Consider the following 26,389-nt stretch of genomic DNA (forward strand, 5'->3'; position numbering starts at 1 on the left):
ATAGATGTTATGAATACATAACTATAAACATCTGGAAACACAACAACAGTAACTTTCCTGTTACAGCACCCTTCTCATTTTTGGCAGCCCCCTTCCCCTTTCTGACAGCGCCCTGCCCTTTTTTGAGCTCTAGAAATAACACTAGGTATAGATATTACAAAACAACATCATTTTATAGCAAAACACAAAAGGAACCTGGAGAAACATTCCTATAAAGTTTCACGATTCAAGAACACTTCTTGAGACACAAGCTGCATGAACTTTTAGGGCCTTGATGTATACTTTTGATTAACTAAAGGGCCATAAATCTCATCTTGTGGAGTGAAATCCCAAACAAAACCTAATGCTACACCCTAACGAGGTTTTAGTAATGAGAGGCAAGTGATTCGTAGTCAGCAACCTTTATTCTGAATACTCTGAAATTCTATAATGAACTTGTCCATCTTTCAATTTGAACAGTACCATTAACTGTTAAAAGGGGTGCTTAGCGAAAATGATAGACTGAATGGTGAACAGTGCAGATCTTGATCAGACTGCACAGATGTGCAGGCTGATCATGATCTACACTGGTCTCAAAGGCTCAATCAATCGTATCCAGCATGGTAAGGGTTAATTCTGAATACTGGATTTTGTTAGCTAGAGTTTTCCTTGGGACTTGAACTTTTAGACCTATAGTTTTTAAAAGTAAATTAATCAATACTGTGACATTATATATCTTAGAAGGTGAAGAATTGTTGCAGTTGCATCAATCCACAACATTCAATCCCAACAATCAAATACAATTTTCACACAAATTATCCTCGAAAATTAAAACTGGTCAATTTTAATTCATACAAAATAACCATTTGGCCAGAAACAAGGAATTTTATGTTCACAGATTTCAATTTAATATATGGTTTCAAGCAAGGTGTCATTTATTTATCTGTTCAGACGGTCTGCCCAGCTGTAAAAGGTAGGCACTCTGCATGTTTTCCACTGATGGAAAAAATGAAGTTATACCAATGTCCTGTAAACTAACAATTATTTACCTGTTTGGTGTATGACTGACTCCCTGGTAGGACAACTTTCTGAGGGGGTTTTGTGTTGGTCTGGTTCACAGTTATGGCATTCTGTAGTATCTGTGCTGTATTATTTACGGAAGGAGTTGTTTGTATACCGGTCTGTTTGTTCGTCACTAGAATTGTTCTTAAAGCAGACTGGGCTGCAGCTTGAAATGCACTTCCTGTCAATGACTGGTTTAAGGCAGTTTGTAGAGCTGGTTGAGAAACAGACTGGTTAAGCACAGCCTGTAATTTGGGATGAGTGGCAGACTGATTCAAAACAGTTTGTAAACCAGTCTGAGCATTATTGGTCTGCTGTGGAGATTTCACAGTCAATGGCACAGTGTTTTGAATAAGCCCACCAGGGGTGACTGTCTGAAAATTTTGGCCTGTTTGAAATAAAGTGTTTCCTGCTAAGATCATGGTTGGTGAGTTTTGAGTCAAATTATTAACTCCAGGCTGTGGTTGGATGGCTGGCCTAATTAGCTGGATCTGTTGGGGTTGAGGTTTCTGCACCACCGGCTGACTGGTTGCTACATTTGAAGCTGGAACTTGAACTGGCACCACCTGACCACCTGGTAACTGTAACAGGACTTGAACCATCAGAGGGCTGGCAGCCAAAGCATGTTTATTTCTGAAATACAATTTTGTCCCAAACTCTTAACATGACATGGCAAAAATAGTATTTGAACATTTCTAACAGTATAAAGCATGAGAGTATGTCCATCTTTACTACAGTGAAAACCTTTTAACTAATAACCAAGCAAAAATGAAAGTAGGTAGTCAACAAGCCCACATATCAGAAAATCTTCCCCCATCAATGCTAAAGGTCAACTGTGTATTTAGTACATGTATACATAAAAGAGGTATTTTTTTCTGCATTTTTTTCTAACTTTACTTCAGATTTTCATTTGTGTGACACAAAGACTTTTCTGTTTATGAAAATATAAAATTCTCTGAAAAAAAAATCAACACTAGAATAAAATAAAGACCTATGTCCAGTGGCAATACATGTTTCATTGAAATAATTATCTCTGAAAAAAAAAAGTTAACTAAATGCACGTCAAAGTTATAGCCTGTAGACAAGATCTAATATGACCTTTGACCCCTAAGTGTGACCTTCACCTCTGATTTAAAGGCCTTGGGATTTGTGTCATTAAGACAAACAGTGATGCACTAAAGAAATAAGACCGCTCTACGCATTTCCCATTTAAGGCCTAGTCAAGCTCTAAAATGACCTTTGAGCCCTGTGACAAGCTCTGAGATTGGGGCCTGGCTTTTGTGTTCGGCATTCGGTCTCATTGAGGAAAGCATTTATTGCAAATATAAATAAGATTGCTCCATGAATGTCAAAAGTTATTGTCCTGACAGTCAGAATCACACACACACACTAAACCTTATTCTCTGAACACTGTGACAACTATGCTGAGGTCGGTGCAATAAGAACTGCTGAACATAATGAGTTTTTTTGTCTCAACTGCCTTATAGTAGTACACATATAAAAAGATAGGATGTACTTACCCAACCGGAACACTGGAAATTGGTACACTTGTAATGTTTATACTTCCGGCATTTGAACTTCCAATAACAGACGCAAAGTTTTTATCATTGTCATCATCAACAGTTAACACAGTGTTATTTCCTGAGGTGCTAACAGCTTGTGGAGAATACAAAGGTTCTGCTACACTACGTGGAGAACTTTCAGGCATATGGGCAACATTCTGTGGGGAATGGAAACTTTCCGCCATCTGGCTGACATTCTGTGGGGAATGGAAACTTTCAGCCATCTGGGTGACATTCTGTGGGGACTGGACTGGTACACTGCTACTAACTTCGACTGGTACACTATTTGTAACAATATTTTCACCAGAACCATTCAATTCTGTAGAAGAGGAACCAATCACTGCTTCTTCCTCATCCTCGGAAGTTGTGGATGTTGGTAAACTCTGTAAAGAAAGAAAAATCTCTATTTTCAAATGGTATTCTCAACAAACAAAATTCTTGTTTAAACATATAGCGAAAATAATATGTTTGCAAGCTGAAAACATGTACATATAAAAATCTTTCAAACACTTTTTTTGCTCACTGCAGATTTGTTTTTGTTGGATTTTATGTCACACCAAGTCATATGATGACTTTCCAGCTTTTGATGGTAAAGTAAGATCCCAGGTGCCATTTTAGGTATTATTTCATCTTAGGCAGGCACCTGGATAGAACCTGGTCAAACAACAGTTTTCCATAAGCAAGGTTGATGTTTTTCTCATATGACAGGATTCTACACTCCAAATGAGGTTTCAAACCCACACAGGTAAAAGGCGAGTAATTCAAAGTCTGAAACCTTAACCAGTCAGCCATAGAGGCCCCTTCAACACAGATTAAGATGGACAATGAACACAGCAACATAACATGATGCTTCAAAATCACTCTATACAACTTGTATGTTATTTCTTGCCAACTATAGTGATTATTTTACACATTTTTGTAAAAAAATGCAGTGCCTGGCATAATAAACTTATTATAAAGTGACATGAAAATTGTAGGAGTAGAATAGCTTTAACAAATTTAAGATTTTCCCCATTTCAGAGAACTGGAAATCTCTGTACGAGTTCGACACAAAAATTCAAAAATGCACCAGTAAAACAGGTCAACTAAGACTTTCTCTCTATTCTACCATACCTGACAGAGGAACTTTCTCTTTTTCGGTACAATGGATGACATAGTGAGGTCCTTGGGTTTGTCTTGAAGTTTCCTGTTCTCGTGGATCTCCTCTCCACCAACCAAGATCTTTGGTATAGTAGGCTGGGGCGTGTCCAAATCAGCACAGTCTGTTCCTGGTAAATGCAGACTCTGTTAAAATGCAAAATTAAATATTCATTATCATTCGCTAATTTCCTTCTCCATTCATTATATCATCATCCAGTATCTATAAAGATATATGACAGGAAACAGTGTATATCACACAGAGAGTGATTTACATGGCTATGTTTTTCTCATGACATTGCCTTTATAGCAGTTTAAGACAACATCTCTACTTACAAATATGATAAAACACAATCTTAATTAAGAAATAATAAATCTTTCATATATTTTATCAGTTAATAAAATATGGGCAGGAGTTTGGATGAGTAATAATTAAATCACGAGTGCGTAGCACGAGTGATTTAATTATTCTCATCCAAACGACTGCCCATGTTTTATTAATTGATAAAATTATTGGAACATATTTATTATTTCGATTCTAACAACTCAAATAATTCGCATTTTACAGTACTACATTTTCAGTGTAATACATCATTTGGGTCATAAGCTGTTACAATTTATCCCCTATGGTTAGAAAGTGTTGCATAGCCAATGGAACATATAGATATTTGTTTCTTTTTTATCAGAATTTTGAGAAGTATTCATGAATTAGTAATCCAACAGCTCACAAACTAATTATGAACAGAATCTTCAAATTAGGCGAGCTGACCCTGTGTTACGAGTGACGAGCTTAACTCATTATGACGTCATACTTTATGTCATACATTTATGACGTCACTGCTGAATCATAATTTAGCTAATTGAATTCGCTCGTAGAGATCAGAACGTGTTTTTACGGACCTACAAATAAGTCAGTATGACTTTTTATTATATTTATGTTTTTGAAATGCTGTTTTCAACCGTTTGGCCCTGAAATAATTTGTATGTAATAGAACTGAAGTAGAATCTCTTATATTACAATCATAGGGGGGGTGAAATGTAACAGCCATCCATATTTTATCGTAGATTCATGTATAGGCGATTTCGCTATATGTTTATATAGCAATTGCTGCGGGTCGTGTTAGAATTTGGTATAACAAGAGCGCCGCCAAGCGGGGCAATATGAGCCCTAAGGGTTACAACAGAGGATGGGAGCAAACTTTTAAGAACTTGACTGTTGAAGCCCAAAGGACAGGAACAACAAAAAGATGAAATTCCAAAATAAATTCTACGTCCACCAAAAAATTCTTACCAGGTAACGTTATGTCAAAATACATCTAACAAGAGCACCGCCTTGCGGGTGCTGACGCTCATCTGATTTTTTTTGTATAATAGAAATATTGTCCTACCCATGATTTTCTAAGTCTAAAAAGGGCCACAATTCTTGCAAAAAGCAGGATAGAGTTATGTTTCTTGATGTACAGTGTCCACTTATGATGGTGAAAAACTGTTGCAAGTTTTAAAGCAATAGCTTTGATAGTTTATGAGAAAAGTTGACTTAAACATAATATCCAACCAAGAAAATGATTTTTCTAAGTCCAAAAGGGGCAATAATTATTGCAAAAAGCAGGATGGAGTTATGTTGCTTGCTGTACAGGGTCAGCTTATGATGTTGAACAAGTGTTGCAAGTTTCAAAGCAATAGCTTTGATAGTTTAAGAGAAAAAGTTTACCTAAACATAAAACTTAACCAAGAAATCTGATATTTTCTAAGTCCAAAAGGGGCAATAATTCTTGCAAAAAGCAAGATGGAGTTATGTTTCTTGATGTACAGGGTCTGCTTATGATGGTGAACAAGTATTCCAAGTTTCAAAGCAATAGCTTTGATAGTTTAGAGAAAAAGTTTACCTAAACATAAAACTTAACCAAGAAATCTGATATTTTCTAAGTCCAAAAGGGGCAATAATTCTTGCAAAAAGCAAGATGGAGTTATGTTTCTTGATGTACAGGGTCAGCTTATGATGGTGAACAAGTATTCCAAGTTTCAAAGCAATAGCTTTGATAGTTTAGGAGAAAAGCTGACCTAAACATAAAACTTAACCAGGCAACACCGACGCCGACGTCGACGCCAACCGCTCAAGTGATGACAATAACTCATCATTTTTTTTTTCAAAAAATCAGATGAGCTAAAAAATTGGATGTACCATCCATGTTGTACCACAGAAAAGTGGTCTCGGTTTTTTTCCTACGGCCAATAATAAAAAAGTTTCAGAATAAGCTATTTATAGTAACAAAAAAGGGAAGTAATACAAAAAAAATTATTGTAAGAGAACAAAAAAGGGATCTGCCAAATAAAAACAAGAGCACTGCAATGCAGAGCAATATACACAAAGTAAAGTCATATATGACCTTTGACCCCTAAGTGTGACCTTGACCTTGAAGCGAGTCATCCAAAACATGCGTTCTGCACGTCATCTCATAGTGGTGAACATTTGTGCCAAGTTTCTTTGAAATCCTTCAAGCAGTTCAAGAGTTAGAGAGCGGAAACAGCAAAGTCTTATATGACCTTTCACTCCTAAGTGTGACCTTGACCTTGAAGCTAGTCATCCGATAAAAGCGCTCTGCACGTCGTCTCAGTGTAGTGAACATTTGTGCCAAGTTTCTTTGAAATCCTTCAAGCAGTTCAAGAGTTACAGAGCGGACACGAAATACACTCATATGACCTTTGACCCCTAAGTGTGACCTTGACCTTGAAGCTAGTCATCCGAAACAAGCGCTCTGCACGTCATCTCCGTGTGGTAAACATTTGTGTCAAGTTTCTTTGAAATCCTTCAAGGGGTTCAAGAGTTACAGCGCGGACACGAAATTGCTAACGGATGGACGGACACCAGCGTCATAACATAATACGTCCCTTAGGGCATATAAAAAATAATACCCAACAGTTCAGTCAATACGAGTTAAAGTACTGGTTAATCAGACCAAAAATATTATATTGACCAAAACTTTCTTATTCAATGTTTGTACAAATGACTCATTTACGAAATTCAGTCAACCTCTCATGCATTTTTGTTGCTTCAGATTATCTAAACTGGCTTGGAACCCTTCAAGTTTACAAGTTTTTAATCGTAAGAGAAACTGCTATCTGCTGCTTGTAAGGGTACGCCTATGTGTAAACAAATTCATTTTTCATTTTTAACTGTTTGAAGTGTCACACAACACCGAATATTTAAATGTTTACATTGTTTGCCTTGTATGTTTAAACAGTACTAGTAGAATATACATCTTTAGTCTTAAAAGCGTAAATTGAAACATAATGTACATCCCAATTAAACTTATTTGACGAAATTTCGCATTAAGGTAGTGGATCTGTAGTGACAATTAAAATTTCCATTCATTTACGTGTTCGCCATAGCTGATTCTGACATCCTCAAATTGTGACGAAAAACCAACTTTCTGTTATGGCTGAAGGATAATGAAATACTATACAACATGTAATCGTACAGAAATTTTCCATACCGTGAAATCATTTAATTTTGTGGGCATGAATTTTCGTGGTTTTGACCGAAATGGCTATTTCATAGGTATATGAATTCGCGGACTCTCTCTTTTGAAGATAAAATGAATGTGAATTTAGGTGTTCATTTGGACTTAATTTCATGGATTGACACAACCATGAAAATTAGTCCGCCATAAAAATAAATGATTTCACAGTAATCTCAAAAATGAAAATTTTCTTCACATATGCCTAAATATATACTGAAATCACTTTCCATCTATGCAGTAAAACTTACGTTGACAGTGTCAATAGGATCATCCATAGCTTTCTTGAAGGAATCATCAAATGGATTTTTACTTAGTTCCTGAAACAGGCCAAGTTCTTCACAGTTCTTCAGGAATTTCGTGGGGGTTGGAGTTTGGTCTGCAATAAATTGTAAAAAAAAAATTTAAAACAAGAGCACCGCCTTGCGGGTGCTGACGCTCATCTGATTTTTTTTGTATAATAGAAATATTGTCCTACCCATGATTTTCTAAGTCTAAAAAGGGCCATCATTCTTGCAAAAAGCAGGATAGAGTTATATTTCTTGATGTACAGTATCCACTTATGATGGTGAAAAACTGTTGCAAGTTTTAAAGCAACAGCTTTGATAGTTTATGAGAAAAGTTGCCTTAAACATAATACTCAACCAAGAAAATGATTTTCTAAGTCCAAAAGGGGCAATAATTATTGCAAAAAGCAGGATGGAGTTATGTTGCTTGCTGTACAGGTCAGCTTATGATGGTGAACAAGTGTTGCAAGTTTCAAGCAATGCTTTGATAGTTTAAAAAAGTGACCTAAACATAAAACTTAACCAAAATACTGATTTTCTAAGTCCAAAAGGGCAAAATCTGCAAAAGCAGATGGAGTTATGTTTCTTGCTGTACAGGGTCAGCTTATGATGGTGAACAAGTGTTGCAAGTTTTAAAGCAATAGCTTTGATAGTTTAGGATAAAAGCTGACCTAAACATAAAACTTAACCAAGAAAACTGATTTTCTAAGTCCAAAACGGGCAATAATTCTTGCAAAAAGCAAGAAGGAGTTATGTTTCTTGATGTACAGGGTCTGCTTATGATGGTGAACAAGTATTCCAAGTGACAAAGCAACAGCTTTGATAGTTTAGGAGAAAAGCTGACCTAAACATAAAACTTAACCAAGAAATCTGATCTTTTCTAAGTACAAAAGGGGCCATAAATCTTGCAAAAAGCAAGATGGAGTTATGTTTCTTGCTATACAGGGTCAGCTTATGATGGTGAACAAGTATTCCAAGTTTCAAAGCAATAGCTTTGATAGTTTAGGAGAAAAGCTGACCTAAACATAAAACTTAACCAGGCAACGCCGACCCCGCGCCGACAACCGCTCAAGTGATGACAATAACTCATCATTTTTTTTCCAAAAAATCAGATGAGCTAAAAAAGGATTTTTTATCAAAAAATAGGTTTATTATTATTATTATTCCCTGAAGAAGGCAGGTAGCTGAAATGTTGGAACTATAGTAAATTTTGAAATTGACAGCTTGTTTGGTCTTTATCTACTTCATTAAACAAATTTTATGTGACATTTCTATAAACATATGTATAGAAATTCAATGAGATGGATACTGGTATCATCTGTTATTTTGATTTATAACAGTTTGTTTGACTTGCTAGATTCTAGGTCACATCAACCCAGCAATTTTCCAGCTGTAAATGGAAGAAGACCTCTGATGCCTCTCAAGGTACTATTTCAGACACAAGTAGGCATGTTACCTCCACACAACCTTTTAAAAACCAATCAGATGACTTCCTCACACAGAAGGATTTTACTTCCCTTGCAGGTTTCCAACCAATGGATTCAAGGGACAAGTGATAATACAGTATAAACAAGGCAGTCTGAAAGACAGCTAAATCCCCACCACTGGTATGGATAGTGAAAGGGTAAACATTTGAACTTGAGCTGTGACCTTAACCTTGAACTGATATGGCTGACCCATAATTCTGCACATCATCTAGGAGGTGATCATTTGACCCAAGTTTAATGAAAATCCTAAAAGGCGTTTAGGAGATACAGAGCTAAAATCTTTGAGCTTGGGTTGTGACCTTGACCTTGAGTTGACATGGCTGACTCATGAGTTCTTGATGAGGTGATCATTTGACCCAAGTTTAATGATTATCCTTCAAGGGGTTTAGGAGATACAGAGTGGACACAAAATGGAAGGCTCAAACCTTTGACTCTAAGTTGTGACCTTGACCTTGAGCCGACATGGCTGATTCATCAATTCTGCACATCGTCTTGATGAGGTGATCATTTGACCCAAGTTTTATAAAATTCCTTCAAGGGGTTTAGGAGATATACAGCGGACATGAAATGGAAGGCTAAAACCTTTGACCTTGAGTTGTGACCTTGACCTTGAGCCAACATGACTGACTCATGACTTCTGCAAGCCGTCTTGGATAGGTGATCATTTGACCCAGGTTTCATATGAATTCTTCAAGGGGTTTAGAGATACAGAGTGGACACAAAATGGAAGGCTCAAACCTTTGACCCTGCATTGTGACCTTGACCTTGAGCCAACATGGCTGACTCATGAGTTCTGCACATTGTCTTGATGAGGTGATCATTGACCCAAGTTTGATGAAAATCCTCCAAGGGTTTAGGAGATACAGAGTGGACACAAAATGGAAGGCTCAAACCTTTGACTTTGAGTTGTGACCTTGACCTTGAGCTGACATGGCTGACTCATGAGTTCTGCACATCGTCTTGATGAGGTGATAATTTAATCCGAGTTTCATAATTATCCTTCAAGAGGTTTAAGAGATACAGAGCAGACACAAAATGGTAGGCTCAAAACTTTGACCTTGAGTTGTGACCTTGACCTTGAACCAACATGGCTGACTCATGGGTTCTGCTCATCGTCTTGATGAGGTGATCATTTGACCCAAGTTTCATGATTATCCTTCAAGGGGTTTAGGAGATACAGAGTGGACATGAAATGGAAGGCTCAAATCTTTGACCTTGAGTTGTGACCTTGACCTTGAACCGACATGGCTGACTCATAGGTTCTGCACATCATCTTGATGAGGTGATCATCTGACCCAAGTTTCATGAAAATCCTTCAAGGGGTTTAGGAAATACAGAGCGGACACAAAATGTTACCGAAGGACGGAAGATGGAAGGACAGAAGGACGGACAGAGACCATTCCTATAACCCCCCACCACTTGTGGCGGGGGATTAATTCAATTAAATACATAGGTTTTTACAGCTATGACTGCTCTATCAAGTCGGGTTTAAGGGCATTCATCAAATTTTTACATTTAGCACATGAATAATATATAATTAAAAGAGATTCTAAACTTATGATTGTTGTTTCTTGAGCGTAGATTGAAAGATAAATGTTACTTTAAATGTTTTGCTAAAACATTTTAATACAAAATCCTTTCCAGCTAGGAACATACATGAATTGAATATGGTACTGACTAAATATCCTAAGAAAGGTTTAATCCATTTTAAACATTTGTTTTAACTCTCTTTTAACCTTTAGCCTGCTGGCAGCAAGTGATTCTGCCTTTGCGACCACTGCATATCAAGATCACCCTGCACATCCATGCAGGCTGATCATGGTATGCACTGTTCGCTATTCAGTCAGTAAATTTTCAGCAAACACCCCTTTGAATAATAAGTGTTACTGCCCAAATTGGAAGATGGACCAGTCCATTTTAGAAATTTAGAAGGGTAAAGGTTAAAGATATCCAATGCCAACCTTTCCCTAAACTATCTCAGCATCAGATATTAACTTCAAATGAAGGTAATCTTTGCCAATTGTTTTTTTCAATTCACTAAATATATAAATTGTATATGTAGAGTGTCATTCATAATTAAGTTAGGCAGTAACAGTTGTTTGTTAAAATAAACTTCCAGTTTTTTAGTGGTAAGCTATACATGTCTTTAGTAAGTTCTGTGTTAAATCTAACACATAGTACTGTTAATATGCATAAACAACTTGACTTTATGTTTACATAAACTATAAATATGTGTTTTTAAATATGAAATTGGGCTTTGCACACCTTTAACCTTTAGTCTGCTGGCGGCAAGTGCAGGCTGTTCATGGTCTGCACTGTTCACTATTCAGTCAGTAAATTTTCAGTGAACACCCTCTTGAATAATAAATGTAACTGCCCAAATTGAATGATGGGGCAATCCATTTTAAAAACATAGCAGGGTAAAGGTTAATGAAAATCTTGAGCCATTTCAAACTTACCAGTGAACAGTCCAAGTCCAAGAGGGGACAAACCCCCTTGTGTGAGGTTTAATGCCAATGACATGTCATGTTTTCTCATATGTACTGCCAAATGGTCTTCATTGGTAAATTGCTGTGAATGAAAATTATAAAATAATCTTAAGACATACTTAAACTAGAGATGCTTTTGAGAAAAGCGCATGTCTCCCACAGCTGCCCCAATGAAAAATGTCTAGTTTCTCTAGATGGTTTAGACGAGTGGATCCAATTAGATGGTCTGGACGAGTGGATCCAATCAGTAATTTAAGGGCCATAATTCCAAAGTGCCTTGGCGAATTTGGCTAGTTATCGAATGTGGCTGAGGTCTTATGGTCAAACACATTTTGTTGAAGTTTGGTGAAGATCGGATGAGAAATGTTCGACTTAGAGAGCGGACAAGAGTAAAAATGCAGATTTTTCGGTAATTCAAAATGCCTGGACCGATTTGGCTAGTTATAGAACTTGGCCGAGGTATCATGGTCAAACACATTTTGTTAAAGTTTGGTGAAGATCGAATGAGAAATGTTTGACTTAGAGTGCAGACAAGAGTAAAAAGGCCGATTTTTGGTAATTCATGGGCCGTAACTCCAAAATGCCTGAACCGATTTGGCTAGTTATCGAACTTGGGCGAGGTCTCATGGTCAAACACATTTTGTGTAAGTTTGGTGAAGATCGGATGAGAAATGTTCGACTTAGAGTGCGGACAAGAGTAAAAAGGCTGATTTTTGGTAATTCAAGGGCCATAACTCCAATATGCCTAGACCGATTTGGCTAGTTATCGAACTTGGCTGAGGTCTTATGGTCAAACACATTTTGTTCAAGTTTGGTGAAAATCGGATGAGAAATGTTCGACTTAGAGTGCGGTGTGGAGGGAGACATAATAAATACAATAATGCTGTCATAAACAACCATGTTCAAAAATGCTAGACAGAGTGAATCCCCCAACTTAAAGGTTTTAAGTCACATGTGTTACTAACATCGCACAAGTATTGAATGTATGGACAGAGATTTAAGCAACATCAGTGCAGATTTGTTTCAAACTGATTACTTCTGTTGAAATTTTTCAAAGATTGTGTATTTTCAAGGAATGTACTTATATTCAAGAATCTCTGAAGAAAACAACTGATCTAAAAAGTAAAAACATTTCTTTGGTAACAGGGATCATCCTAGGCCAAAATTTTCAGGAGAAGTGACTTCTCCCTCCACAGAATTTAGGGAGAAGTTGAGGAATTTAAGGAGAAGAATCGGCATAGCATTCAGTTTCCTGCCTATATATATATCCACTTTCTATAGGTCTAGCTGTAACTTATAAATTAATTTAAACTGTAATTATTTAAGGAAATTTATTCTTGCATTATCATTTTCATTAATTTCTAAATAAAGTATAAACTTAGCTATGAAAAAGTCACCTTTAAATTTTTATCCAAAATTTACATGTCCGAAACTCGTAAATTTATCAGGTGCACGATCAAAACGCCATGAAAATTTTCATTCATGTTTCGATTCTCATGTTTTTATAATGCCTGATTTTTGCATCAACTTGTTAAGATTTATAAATTTAATTAATCTATTTATTAATTTTTTCGAAAATAATACCAAACTTGTAGATAATGGCGATCTTTTTACAATATTTTGTACGGCAGTTCTAACGTCCGCGAAATCATTTTTTATCCACAGTACCCGAGCAATTCATTTACAGAAATTGGCCGTAACCATGGTAATTGAAATAATTTTTGAAGTAATCTTTAATAAAATGAAAGAATAATATACAATTGTTGCATAAGATCATGCTCTCGTTAAGTTTATTGGCCTTTTTACACGCCGACTGAAAATTTTCAAAATGGCGGCGGCTTACAATATTATTGATTGACACTTTGGGATATTAACACTACGATTGGCTGAAGTTTGACAGGTGAGTAGGCGGGGTTGACTATGGATTTATCGATAATTTAATCTAGAATATGCATAAAGTTTAACTACATCTAAACAGATAATAACTTGCTGAAAAACTTGGCGATTCGGATTTCGCCCGGAGGCGATAATTCAGCGAAGTGGCCGACTTTAAAGCGACGATATCGCTCGAATCGCCTTGTAGGATGTTTCCTGGGTAAGAATGTTCCCTTCTGGTTGAAAAAAATTCAATTCCTAGTCTAAACACTCCCTCATTCATATTCATTTGGCTTGAATATATGTCAATCTCTACTAAATGCTATAAATTAATATATTTATAAATAGTAAAACAGGAAATTTCTGCATGCTCTTGAGAAAAAAAAATTGTGACAACCAGGGTGTGGAAATCCCAATATTTTTCACTTGTCCATGGACAAATGAGACTTAAAAATCTACTTGTCCGCAGTCAAAACTTACTTGCCCGGATTTTCAACATTTTAGCATGCAAATAATTCTTTATTCTGGACAATAATCTACAAGCAGTTACAAAAGCAAACATAATAAAGTGTAATACTGTAGCTGTTTAAAAAAAACAACTTTAGACACTTAAACTTGTGTTCGTCCGCGAGGCCACTTAACAGAAATACCTAAAAGACTGCCCATCATGCCATGCAAAGCCATGTGAGAAAGCATGAAACTTTCTGACTGTTAGAAAACATGAAACTTCCTGACTCGTACTAGCGAGCTCTTTATGCTTTGACTGTTGACTTCCTTTTTTGGTGGCGGACGAAGGTGTAACAACGAATTTGTCCAAAACTTTGTGATAACTGTTTATGTTTCCGGTTTCGTTTCTATTCGGCAAGTTATAAATCGTGTGCAAAAATCACGCGAGATTGTGAAAGAGAACCAGTCAGAACGCAGAGAAAGAGATGCTAAATTTAGACGTATTGTTTTCCCAAAACTGGAGAAATCGAGAGGCCCTCGGCGGGTGAAACATCTGTTTCGTACGTCAAATTCTTTTAATAAAATCCATGAACTTGAAGCACTGTTCAGTGTTTCTAAATTATTCTTTCCTTTTTTTCATTTCAAACTAGAAAATTTGTGCTTGTGTGCGGACAAACGGAAAGCGAAAACTCACTTGTCCGCTGTCAAAAAGTCACGAGACGGACAAGTCAGACATAGGAATTCCACACCCCTAACAACTATTATTCTTAGTAAATATGCTTACATGCTTCAGTATGCTGGCTATATATCTCTGATTATTCTACCACACACAACAATCCCAATCTTTTAACCTTCCAAAAATATCTGAGTCGCGCCATGAGAAAACCAACATAGTGGCTTTGCGACCAGCATGGATCCAGACCAGCCTGCACATCTGCACAGTCTGGTCAGGATCCATGCTGTTCGCTTTCAAAGCCTATTGCAATTAGAGAAGCCGTTAGAGAACAGCATGGATCCTGACCAGACTGCGCGGATGCGCAAGCTGGTCTGGATCCATGCTGGTCGCAAAGCCACTATGTTGGTTTTCTCATGGTGCGGCTCATCTGGTTTTACAGACTTACCATTCCGCAGTCTGGCTGTGAGCACACAAACGGTTTATCCTCGTCTGACATTCTGCTAATCTGTCATTTGTAAACACACCTATATCATATACAAAAGAAATAGGATTACACAGGGACAATGATATTTATCAATTTTGCAAAATTGCAGGGTTGGCAAAAACCCGGGTTTTAAGCATATTGCCCAGTCCAGTGGGTAATCCTGGGAAAACCCAGGTTTTACTAGGCAATAGTGGTCAATACTGGGCAAAATAATTTTAAGTTCAAACTTCAATATATATTTCAACATCAGTTGAACCTGGGCGGGTAGTCGTCAACCCTGCAAAATTGTGTATAAATTTAAACCCTTCAAAAAGGCACATGTTCTACACAGATAATGTGGATATAAATGTAAATAGTAACCCTTGATCAGGTTCTGAAGAATCCTGGTCTTACAGATTTGGACTACCTAAACATTTTTAAAACTTTATTCCTAAGCAATCAATGGAGATACACAAGCCTACATGTACCTTACCAAACTCCTGACATAACTGTAACTTTCACTTCTGTCAGATATGATCAAATTAGAATAATAAGAATGAAAAATTATCAAAAAATAGAAATCAATTGATTGTGAAGGTCATTCTGTAACCGGTTATTTTAACTAAGTTATTATTTCTAAAGAAGTTTAAAGAACTTCTTTTACCATGGAGACCAGACAAATATACAGCAATGACAATTAATGACAATCATTTGGTTAATCAATTTTTTTTTATACAAAACATTCATTTTTCCACTTGCTCATGTTCACTTGCTCATGTTCACTATTCAGCCTTAAGTGTCAAAGACGTAACGATTTAGAAGAAGTTGTTTATAGATATTTCTTTATTTTGCTCTCAGTGCTCCCCACATCCCATTTATACAAGATTAAAAGAAAACCTTACAATGTTGCCACAAACCAAATTTGATGAAGATGTATCAAGTCGTTCATGATTAGAAGTTGTTTAAAAATATTTCTGGTTTTCATGAGAAGACCTTAAAAGGTATTTCTAATTTTACCTCTAGCGAACCCTTAAGGGTTCAAGCACCCACAATGAACCATATTGGAAGAGGACCTTAAAATGAAGCTACAGACCAAGTTTGATAAAGATCCATCAAGCTGATCCTGAGAAGAAGCCTTTAAAAGGTTTTTCTATTTTAGCTCTAGCAACCTCTTAAAGGGGCCAAGCACCCTAATTTGAACAAACTTTAGAGACAACCTTATAATAATAATTATAATAATGCCCATGAGTCTGATGAAGATTTATCAAGCAGTTCATGAGAAGAATTCATTTAACCATTCCTGAGAAGAGGTCATTTAAAAGGTATTTCTATATTTTGTTATAAATGCGAAAATAAATTGCTTTGTATGAAAAATTTTCTAGGCCACTGCGTACATGGGACGCAAAGTAAAAACAGAATTGAAGGTTACGAGTTTAAAGTCAACAATGTTACGAGTTTAAAGTCAACAAATACTAATCACAATGTCGGAATCAAAATTTCATTTTCAGCAGCATTATTTTCTAAAAATAGCACAGAATGACATAGTCTATTGTCATTCAGTGATTTATTCAGACTGGTTTACAGGCCTTGACACTAATTTGTTTTAGTGGTGTCCCAGAGGGCCCCCTATCTGTATAATTTGGTGTCCCTCGCCAATACATGGGATCCCTCAAGTTCGAAAGGATGAAAATGTACTTAACCAAAGATTTTAGGGAGAAGTGGCGAGATTTTAGCACCATGACATGCAAGTTGAAAAAGGAACTAAATATGCTTAATATAACGTAACTATTTTTATTATTTCCTGACTTTGTTTACAAAGTCTATTAATTTAAAGTAAATAACAAATTCACTGAAAATGTCAGTGATTCTGTTTTCTTATCATTTTAAACCTTCTGAATCTAATGTGATTTTAAGAACTGCAAATTTAAGTTTTTTTTCACTCTTGCAATGATTGCCCAAACCAAGAAAACCCTTTAAATATGAATACAATTTAAGTTAATTCCATATGATATCAGCAAAAAATAAATCACGCTCCCAGAGCTTTGCACTCAAAGTCAGTCACTTTAAATAGCAAGGGTGTGAATTAAATACATGTCAATAGGAAGCAGTGACATCACTATGACATCACACGAAATACATTCTTTTATTGCATGACTGTGGCATTTTCCTTTGAAGTTTTCTGTTATTGCATGACTGTGGCATTTTCCTTTGAAGTTTTGTGTTTTCTAAATTCTGGTATCGCCACGGTTAGCCGTGCTCTAAATTCCGTTGCACACAGGTATCGCTCACAGTTTCTCTGTCTGGGATGTAGAGCAATACACACAAATTAGCAAGTGTTGCTGTGATAAGTTATTGAAAATGATCAGCTATTTGAAATAATTTATTACTGTATTTCTGTAGTTAAGTTCTCTGCATCTTGATTTAAAACTTGATTTTTTAAGTAACATAAAAATATAACGGCAAAAATGATTATGATATTCTGTTCTGTTTAAAAATTCAAATTCTATTTCTGGCAAAGGTTTACAATATGCTCTAGGTGTTAATTCCATTGATACATAACCACGGCCTGTAAACACTGGCTCGTCCTCTTTGAGGAGATGAGTTGAAAAAAGAGCCAATGATACTTCCGAGGAGGCGCTAATGACCGGAACTTTATGCAGAATGTAAACAAAGAAGAAGGGTGGGTTGATTGTTTCCTTTCTCAGATAAATGTAAGGCCCTATTTCAAAAAATAGCCAATGTAGTTCCATTCAGAAATGATTATACTTTTTATATATGCAGGCCATTTTGCAAGGTAAATGCATTCCTTGACGTGAGAACTTTTGAAAGTTGGAAAATGGGGCAAGTTCGAACCAAATGTGGAGATTTACCCATATATTCCGCCCCAGTTTACACAAATAAGGGTAAACATACATTGTACCAATTTTTCTCATAATGGTATGTTAAATCTGAATTATTTATGTGTTTTAATGGCGGGTTTTACCCCTCTATGCTCAATTTTGCCTAAGAGGAGGAGCCAAAGCCTTGGAGGAGGCGCAAAAGTCCAGAGTCGGAGCCACTGACCAGTTCTATTCCTGGGTGATTAACACTCGTATAAAGCGTTTTCATTTTCGCAATGTAATAACTATTTCGTTTTAATGTTTGTAATTTGATGCTTGAAATTGTATTATACTACCCAAATGCACATAATCTACCTAAAATAACAAGAGCTGTCCATAAGACAGTAAAAAAACTTTATAAAACTTAACTTTAAGTTAAAAAGGGGCATAACTTTGTCAAAATTCAAACCAGAGTTAAAGGGATTGATTCTCCTGGTGTAGAATTTGATAGTAAATAACTGTTTTAAGTTTCAAGTCAATAGCTCTAATAGTAACAAAGATATTTGATGCTATCAAAAGGGTTAACCAAAAGGGTTAAGCAAAAATTCTAAGTTAAAAAGAGGCACAACTCAATCAAAATTCAAATCAGAGTTATAAGAAATTGATTCCCTTTGTGTAGACTTTGATAGTAAATAACTATTTTAAGTTTCAAGTCAATAGCTTTGATATATAGAAACAGAGCTATTTGACTTAATAAAAAATTAACCAACGGCGACGCAGACACCGACGCAGACGTCGGTGCAAGTGCAATAGCTCTACTTTTTTTTCGAAAAATCGAGCTAAAATATATGTGTATGTATCAACGCAACGGCTAAAAAGTTTAATGTTAAATGGTCAATTTTATTTTAAATGTTTGAAAGGAATCGCAAAGAAAGGATGCTCAGTTCTGTATGATATTATTACTTTTGTTCGTTCCAGATGGGTCTGTTTAAGGGCAAACGTAGAAAAGGGTTATCATTGACAACGAAAAAGAACGACGTAACATACAAATGTAAAAGAAAAGAAAATAAAACGCAGCAAAATACATCAGATTTAGACGAACAGTTTAGAAATGTAACCATGAGCACCCAAAATAAAAAAAAGCACAAGAGAAAGACTGTCACCAGCAATAAAGTGAGCACATTCAGATCTCATTTGCACAAAAAAAAATGTATTATCACCAATTGTTCGTTTTTTCGGTATTCTGTAGAATAGAACTGGCAAATCAATGAACCGCGCTAGCTGGAAATTAAGTATCAACATACATGTTTCCTTACAAACGTTATTTAAGTACAATTAGAAAACTGTATTTATAATGCTGTAACTGTAAGCTCAGTAACGGTCAACACCCATTCTTATTATGTAGCATTAATTAGAAATAAATCTGACAGCAAATATTGCTTCAACAGATGTCACCCTATTTACAAACTCCAAGTACTAAATAATAACTAATTAATATGACTTTGACTGCAGAACGACTGACAAATGGACAAGGATAAGACAAAAGCTATATGATACATGCGGTTCGACCGTGGAATAAATATCTAACGTTGTCAGTTTTATTGTCATCGTTAGAACATCTGGGAGAAGTGTTAGCATTTTCATATATATATGTAATCGAATTAAGCAATTATCTTTTCTATTTATATTATATTTATTTAGCATTTGTAAGTACCTACCGTATTTTGGTGTGTATAGGTCGCACTTTTTCTACCCATTTTGCTGCCTGAAAAAGTTCCTGCGACCTATACGACAGAACACTGCCAGCAGTTTTTTTTTTCGGGCCAATTTTCTGACCGTAGCTCTCGCAAAATTACGTGCATCTGTTACGAACGAACAAAATGGATAAAAAATATCAATATCGGCGGCTTTTCAGCCAATAGCGGTTACTTTCAATAAAATATAACCTAAATAACCCATACAGACTATTAAAATTACGAATGACTTTAATTCAAAGATGTTTTTGCAGTCTGAATTACGTTTGTTTCTACTTTCGTTTTACTGGACGCCATTGACATGTACTCCGAGTTGGATAAAATCCGGACAGATCCGTCCTCCATTCCAAACATTGTTTATACTAATTCTTAGCGTATTAAAAAATTTGAAAGATAATTTTTTACTTTTGATTTTTAAAAAAAAGAAAAAAATCCAAACAGAGATATTTTGTTAATCTTTTTACTCAGAATCAAAAGAACGCGGTTAATTACATGACATGGAAAGGTGTTATAATTGCTGTGCAAACAATTCACACTTAAACTTGCATGATAACAGAATGTAAACGCAAACCGTCTCCTACCAATTAGTGTCAAAAAGCCGCTTTTCTTTGATGTAGTCTGTTACCGATACTACTGTTGGTACGAAACGGTTGGGAACGAAAATAACACTGCCCGATTTCCACCAATCAGGTTCTGATAATAATTCAGTCCGCGGCATCAATATGGCCGCCGCCATAACTTTTTTGCCGGTAAATATTAAATATTGCTGGGGAAAAAATCGGAAATTTAACTGCGACTAATACGCTGGAAGTTAAATTTTCCGACCATTTCCAGAGCAAAAATTAGATGCGGACTATACATTACCGCGACCTATACACACCAAAATACGGTAGTGAAGCACATACTGCAATTGCATTTCAAGACCACCACAAAGTTAACACTAACTATTAAAAAATCCAAAATGCGTCGGACATGAAAACTGTTGTGCATGATGTTGTTACAATATCATCCATCAGATGTTTGTCACAATCCAAGGGAATCATGATAAAGCTCTGCCCCAGTTTCACAAAAAAACTTAAGTAATTGCTTAGCTAAGTCTGTTATTTCAAGTGCTTATTTTTGCCCTTTATGCATCTTCAATGTTGACTTTTTTCATCTATATCAGAACCGTATATGTATATTTTATAGACCAAAACACATCAATTCTGAATTTAAAAGTAAATGAAGAATCGAAATAAGAAATATACTTAAGCAAATACTTAAGTTCGTTATATTGTGCTTAAATAGAAATATCATATTTGCGTGACTAAAATAGGTACTGCAGACAAATTCTACTAATCACGGTATAATTTAGCTATAAATACATTGTTATAGAAAAAAATCTACATTAAATAACAATTACTTAATTAAGCAATAGCACAATTTAAAAATAACAGACTTAACTAAGTAATTACTTAAGTTTTTTCGTGAAATTGGGGCCTGGTATGTGAGAATTGGTGATACATTAAAACAAATCTCAATTCCAAAGTGCTTTGGCTCCCACTCTGGTTCTTAGCGCCTCCTCTGTGGCGGTGGCTCCTCCATATGGTAATAAATACACATATACGGGATAAACACGCTAGTAAACCACATAAGTCATGCAGTAGTAAGATATACTTTTCAGCAAGATTGATGCAGTGACTATAAAATCTTAAGTTTGTGTAAATTAGGGCGAAATATATGGGAAAATGTCCACTTTTGGTTTGGACTTGCTCTATTTTCAAACTTTCAAAAGTTCTCACGTCAAGGAATGCGTTTACCTTGCAAAACAACCTGCATATATAAAAAGTATAATCATTTCTGAGTGGAACTACATTGGCTATTTTTTGAAATAGGGCCTTACATTTATCTGAGAAAGGAAACAATCAACCCACCCTTCTTCTTTGTTTACATTCTGCATAAAGTTCCAGTCATTAGCGCCTCCTCGGAAGTATCATTGGCTCTTTTTTCAACTCATCTCCTCAAAGAGGACGAGCCAGTGTTTACAGGCCGTGATAACCTTTGTTGATAAAATTAGCCATGTGGGAAGTGTTTACGTTCTCTATTTCTCCAGGGTTCATGACCTCATTAGGGCTTCTCGGCAAATTCAAAATATTAGCACTTAGTTTAAATTATTTTTGAAACTCTATTTCACAACTTTTTGTTTTAAAAAATAATTACACCAATTGATAAAGAATGTTTCTATGTGTATTTATGCACTTTTTATAACATTTTTTTTCAGTAGTTTATTTAAAATTTTGAAATAGGGATCTCTGATGTGAAGCACGTATAATTTATATAAAAACATGCCCGTCGCCACCTTCTTGCTTTTATATGGCAGTTGGGGGTTTATCATGTCATTACGTTCCCTGAGATTCCCCAGCGCATGATGATACCAGACGGTAACACACTTTTATGTATTATCTAACTTATACTGATCTGCTGGTGACTCATTGATATGCTGGTGTCGAAACACATTAAAAGAAACAGTTGCCAAACAGGTTTAACCTAGTTTCTGATGGCAGATGTCAAAAATTTGCATAAATTTCAGTTACGTTATTTTAGTCACAGAAAGTGTCAGTGATAATACTATGTTTCTAAAGCTGGGGTTTTGAAAAATACAAGTAAAATTAAGTGGATTTAAGGAAATTACTGGAGCTAGTCACGGTAAGATACTTTATAAAGGTCAAAACTTATGTAATATAAATCCCTTTTGCTTTGTTTATCAACAGTCAGTTTACAAAACAAGTGTCACCTTCACACTTTTCCATAATCTGAAGTAGGCGGAGCTTAAATTATGCCATCGTGTATTCCAGTCAAGTGTCAACAGGCCGATAGCGGATAACTGGATGAGTGTGGATAAAAAAATCAGACGACTTGAATTTCGCTTTGATGTTAAGATTAGAGCGAAGTGGGGAGCTACAAAGCAACTATTTCGCTCAAGTCCCTCCCTCACTCAAGCCCTGTTATCTGCAAACAAAATTTTGTGTGAATACATACTAAAGATTTACTTTTAATCGTCTCGAATAAATCACTGCATTATTCAGCCAATAAAACGGAAGTTTGCCGAAATTAATAATGGCGAGATCGCCGTGAACGTCACTCATTAAAATCTGTTCATCTGGTGGCGGGCAAAACAATGTTTTTATGGGATCTGAATTTTTACATTTTAACAACTTTTTCACTGGATTTTCAAAATTAAAACAGTTTTGAAATACTTACGGTTTTCATACTTGTAAATACTTTTTTAAATGAATAACAGTTTTAAATGACATTTAATTTCAATAGCTGCAGTGTGATGTTCAAAACGTTTAGAACAAGAGGGCGATGATGGCCCTATATCGTTCACCAGGGCTCCGGAAATTTTGGTAACTCAATCGGTCCGAAACGAAAATCCTGACATCGGCGCTACCCCACCCACCGCATTCCCAATAATACGTTTTGTAAAACGTGATAGAGTAAAGAAATAAGCATGTCATGCATTAAAACTGAGTTACCGGTCGCCGCGAGTTACCATACAATGAAGACAGTTATTCAGCGTTATGTGTGATCGTTACTTTGCTTAAATTTCGATGTTTTTCTGAGAAAATACTTGCAAGGAAAATTGCCGAGGCATTGACACCGTGTGCGTAACTAGTCTAAAAGCCATCGCACGTGACTTTGGTACCGTATACACGGCAGATACTTAGTGCTGTTTCCTCATTCTTTGACGGAATTCTATAAAATAGAATGCGTCAAAGTGAATTACACGACACATATTCTCTGCTAAACAGCCTCAGTATTTTAAGAATACTCTGCCGCGGACCGAATGTGTACGTTATGTGAACGCTAAGATCGAACTATCCGCAAGTATATAGTACCAAAAGGTCATGCGGGTTGGCCACGGATATTTCATTTCACTTACGTTGTATTTCAGTAAGCAAAGTTCTGCATTTTATAAAGTTACATGTTCTCTTCTGATGTAAACAAAATTTCATTTTGTAACGTTTTTTAAAAGACCGAATTGATAAACAGCGCTACTCCGGTTTTCTTTAACATTTGTGTTTGGCAGTCCATTTTTTTCTTTTTCTTTTCGGGTTGCAAAGACGATTTTCTGCACTTGTGTCAACTGGAGCCCAAACGAATGAATCATGTAATTTTTTCAAATCAAGTAATTATAAAAATTAGTTTTATCGGTTTTCCGTATGATGTCTCATTAAATGCAGTGACCATTTGTTTTTTTACCATGGTCAAACAACGACGTTCACCTGTTATCATTGCACTTGAGGACAAGAAGGTCCTCAGGAAAAATATCTAAGTCCAAAGGACAGGAACAACAAAGGGAAGAAATTAAACCAAAAAGAAAAAAAAATTCTTACAAGGTAGAGATATGTCAAAATACACCTAAAAATTGGAGGTACCATCCATGTTGTACCACAGAAAAGTGGTCTCGGTTTTTCCCTACTGCAAATAATAAAAAAGTTACTAAAAACAAGCTATTTATAGTAATGTAAAAGGGAAGTAATTAAAAAAAATGATTGTAAGTTAACAAAAAAAGGATCTGCCGAATAAATCTGTTGACATAAATGAAATTTCAGATCAGTATCTTCATTAGTTACGGAGATATACCCATTTTAATTTGAAATAAAGGGAGGTAATTTGACATAAAATCAGTCCATATTATCTACCCTCACTGGCTCAGTCCAACTAATGACAATAATGAAATTTCAAATAAGTCCTATAAGTACTTACTGATATAAATCCATTTTGATTACAATCAGGGGAGGTAATCAGATATAAAATAACTCTGGAACCTACGAATGGATCTGATTTGTCATGGAATCCCTGATTTATTGTTGTTGAAGATATTTTGGAAGTTTATATCATATAAAACCATAAATGAAGTCTCTATATGGCTGCAAAAGCCAATATAGCCAATTTTGGACCTTTAAGTGGCCATGACTCTGGAAACCATAAAGGAATCTGGCCAGTTCAAGAAAGGAACCAAGATCTTGTGGTGATACAAGTTGTGTGCAAGTTTGGTTAAAATCAAATCATAAATGAAGCTGCTATTGTACAGATAAGGTCAAAATAGCTAATTTTGGCCCTTTCAGGGGCCATAACTCTGGAACCCATTATGGGATCTGGCCGGTTCAAGAAAGGAACCGCGACCTTATGGTGACACAAGTTTTGTGCAAGTCTGATTAAATTCAAATCATAAATGAAGCTGCTATTGTGCAGACAATGTCAAAATAGCAAATTCTGGCCCTTTCAGGGGCCATCACTCTGGAACCCATAATGGAATCTGGCCAGTTCAAGAAAGGAACCAAGATCATATGGTGATACAAGTTGTGTGCAAGTTTGGTTAAAATAAAATCATAAATAAAGCTGCTATTGTGCAGACAAGGTCAAAATAGCTAATTTTGGCCCTTTCAGGGGCCATAACTCTGGAACCTGTAATGGGATCTGGCCAGTTCAAGAAACGAACCGAGATCTTACGGTGATACAAGTTTTGTGCCAGTTTGGTTGAAATAAAATCATAAATGAAACCTCTACCGTGCAGACAAGAAATTGTTGACGCACGGACGGACGCACGAGACGGACGGACGGACGAAGAGTGATCACAAAAGCTCACCTTGTCACTATGTGACAGGTGAGCTAAAAACAGTAGTTAAACGTTCATAATTAATCCATTTTATTCCGAAATAATAGTCAAAATTAATCAATTAATTGCTTGTTTTATAAGCTTTCCATTCATCAAAAAGAATTAAAGTTTAGACCGTTAGAAAAACATTACTTTTTACAAAATAATATGGACGTTCAGCGATCAATGTTTTATCATTTTGCTGATGATACAATAGTCTATGTTACGGTCAAATTAAACAGTGATGCCCAAGCCCTACAGCAAGACCTTTTCAGTCTCGAAACCTGGGAGTCTGATTGGTCCATGGAATTCAATCCAGATAAGTGCGAAGTCCTAAGAATCAGTCGCAAAAGAAACTCTGTAATATCCCCTAATAAGCTGCATGACATTGAGTTAAAATCGGCTGATTCTGCCAAAAATTTAGGCGTAACCATTAGTAAAGACCTGTCATGAACCAATCATATCAATAATGTAACATCAAAAGCAAAATATTCCCTAAGATTCCTCAAACGTAATGTCAAAACCCCAAATAAAAGAGTCAAAGAGGTTGCATATAAAACCTATGTTAGACCCCAGTTAGAGTACTGTTCCACCATATGGCATCCATGGCAAAAATACCTAACCCATAAAATTGATTAAGTTCAAAGATCTGCAGCAAGATATGTCTATAACGACTACAATTACACCAGCAGTGTCTCCAAAATGATAAATGAACTAAACTGGCAAACCCCAGAACAACGCTGTAAGATCAGCTCAGTTACTATGTTATACAAGATCCAACAACACCTTGTTTTTGTTGACCACAGTCACCTTAGACCTACCAGAAACTTGAACTACTTGATACCGTATTCAAAGACACATTATCATGCAAACTCCTTTTTTCCCAGAAGCATACGTCTGTGGAACAGTCTCCCCGTGTCTTTACAAGCTAGTCCCAACTTAGAAGTATTTGTTGGGCAGCTACCACCCTTCTATCAGTTCTAATGCAACTTCCTGCTTTTACTTTTTAACCTGACCTGTAAAATAGTTCTTTTACTTTATCTTTGAGATGCACATAATCTCTGGATTCTTATTATTTTCAACAGCTATCCCTGACAAAGCACCTGCTAGTTATAATCCATAACGATTGTTAAGAAGTATAACATAGACATAGACATTTCTAAAAATAGAATATCAACGGATTTGTATAAAAG

General features: G+C 36.0%; 1 protein-coding gene across 1 annotated transcript in view; it reads right to left on the reverse strand.

Annotated features, from left to right (window-relative positions):
• LOC123559510 (cyclic AMP-dependent transcription factor ATF-7-like) overlaps positions 1–26,389 on the reverse strand; it is a 44,806-nt gene that overhangs the window by 16,220 nt on the left and 2,197 nt on the right. The window contains exons 2-7 of the mRNA XM_045351393.2: positions 14,965–15,043; positions 11,492–11,603; positions 7,510–7,637; positions 3,717–3,887; positions 2,562–2,986; positions 1,029–1,674 (exon numbers count right to left, since the gene is read on the reverse strand). Of these exons, the coding sequence (XP_045207328.2) occupies positions 1,029–1,674; positions 2,562–2,986; positions 3,717–3,887; positions 7,510–7,637; positions 11,492–11,603; positions 14,965–15,015 (1,533 nt within the window). The 5' untranslated portion in view covers positions 15,016–15,043. The remainder of the gene's footprint in view (positions 1–1,028; positions 1,675–2,561; positions 2,987–3,716; positions 3,888–7,509; positions 7,638–11,491; positions 11,604–14,964; positions 15,044–26,389) is intronic.

This window comes from Mercenaria mercenaria, chromosome 10 (assembly GCF_021730395.1).
Source record: "Mercenaria mercenaria strain notata chromosome 10, MADL_Memer_1, whole genome shotgun sequence".
NCBI lineage: Eukaryota > Metazoa > Mollusca > Bivalvia > Venerida > Veneridae > Mercenaria > Mercenaria mercenaria.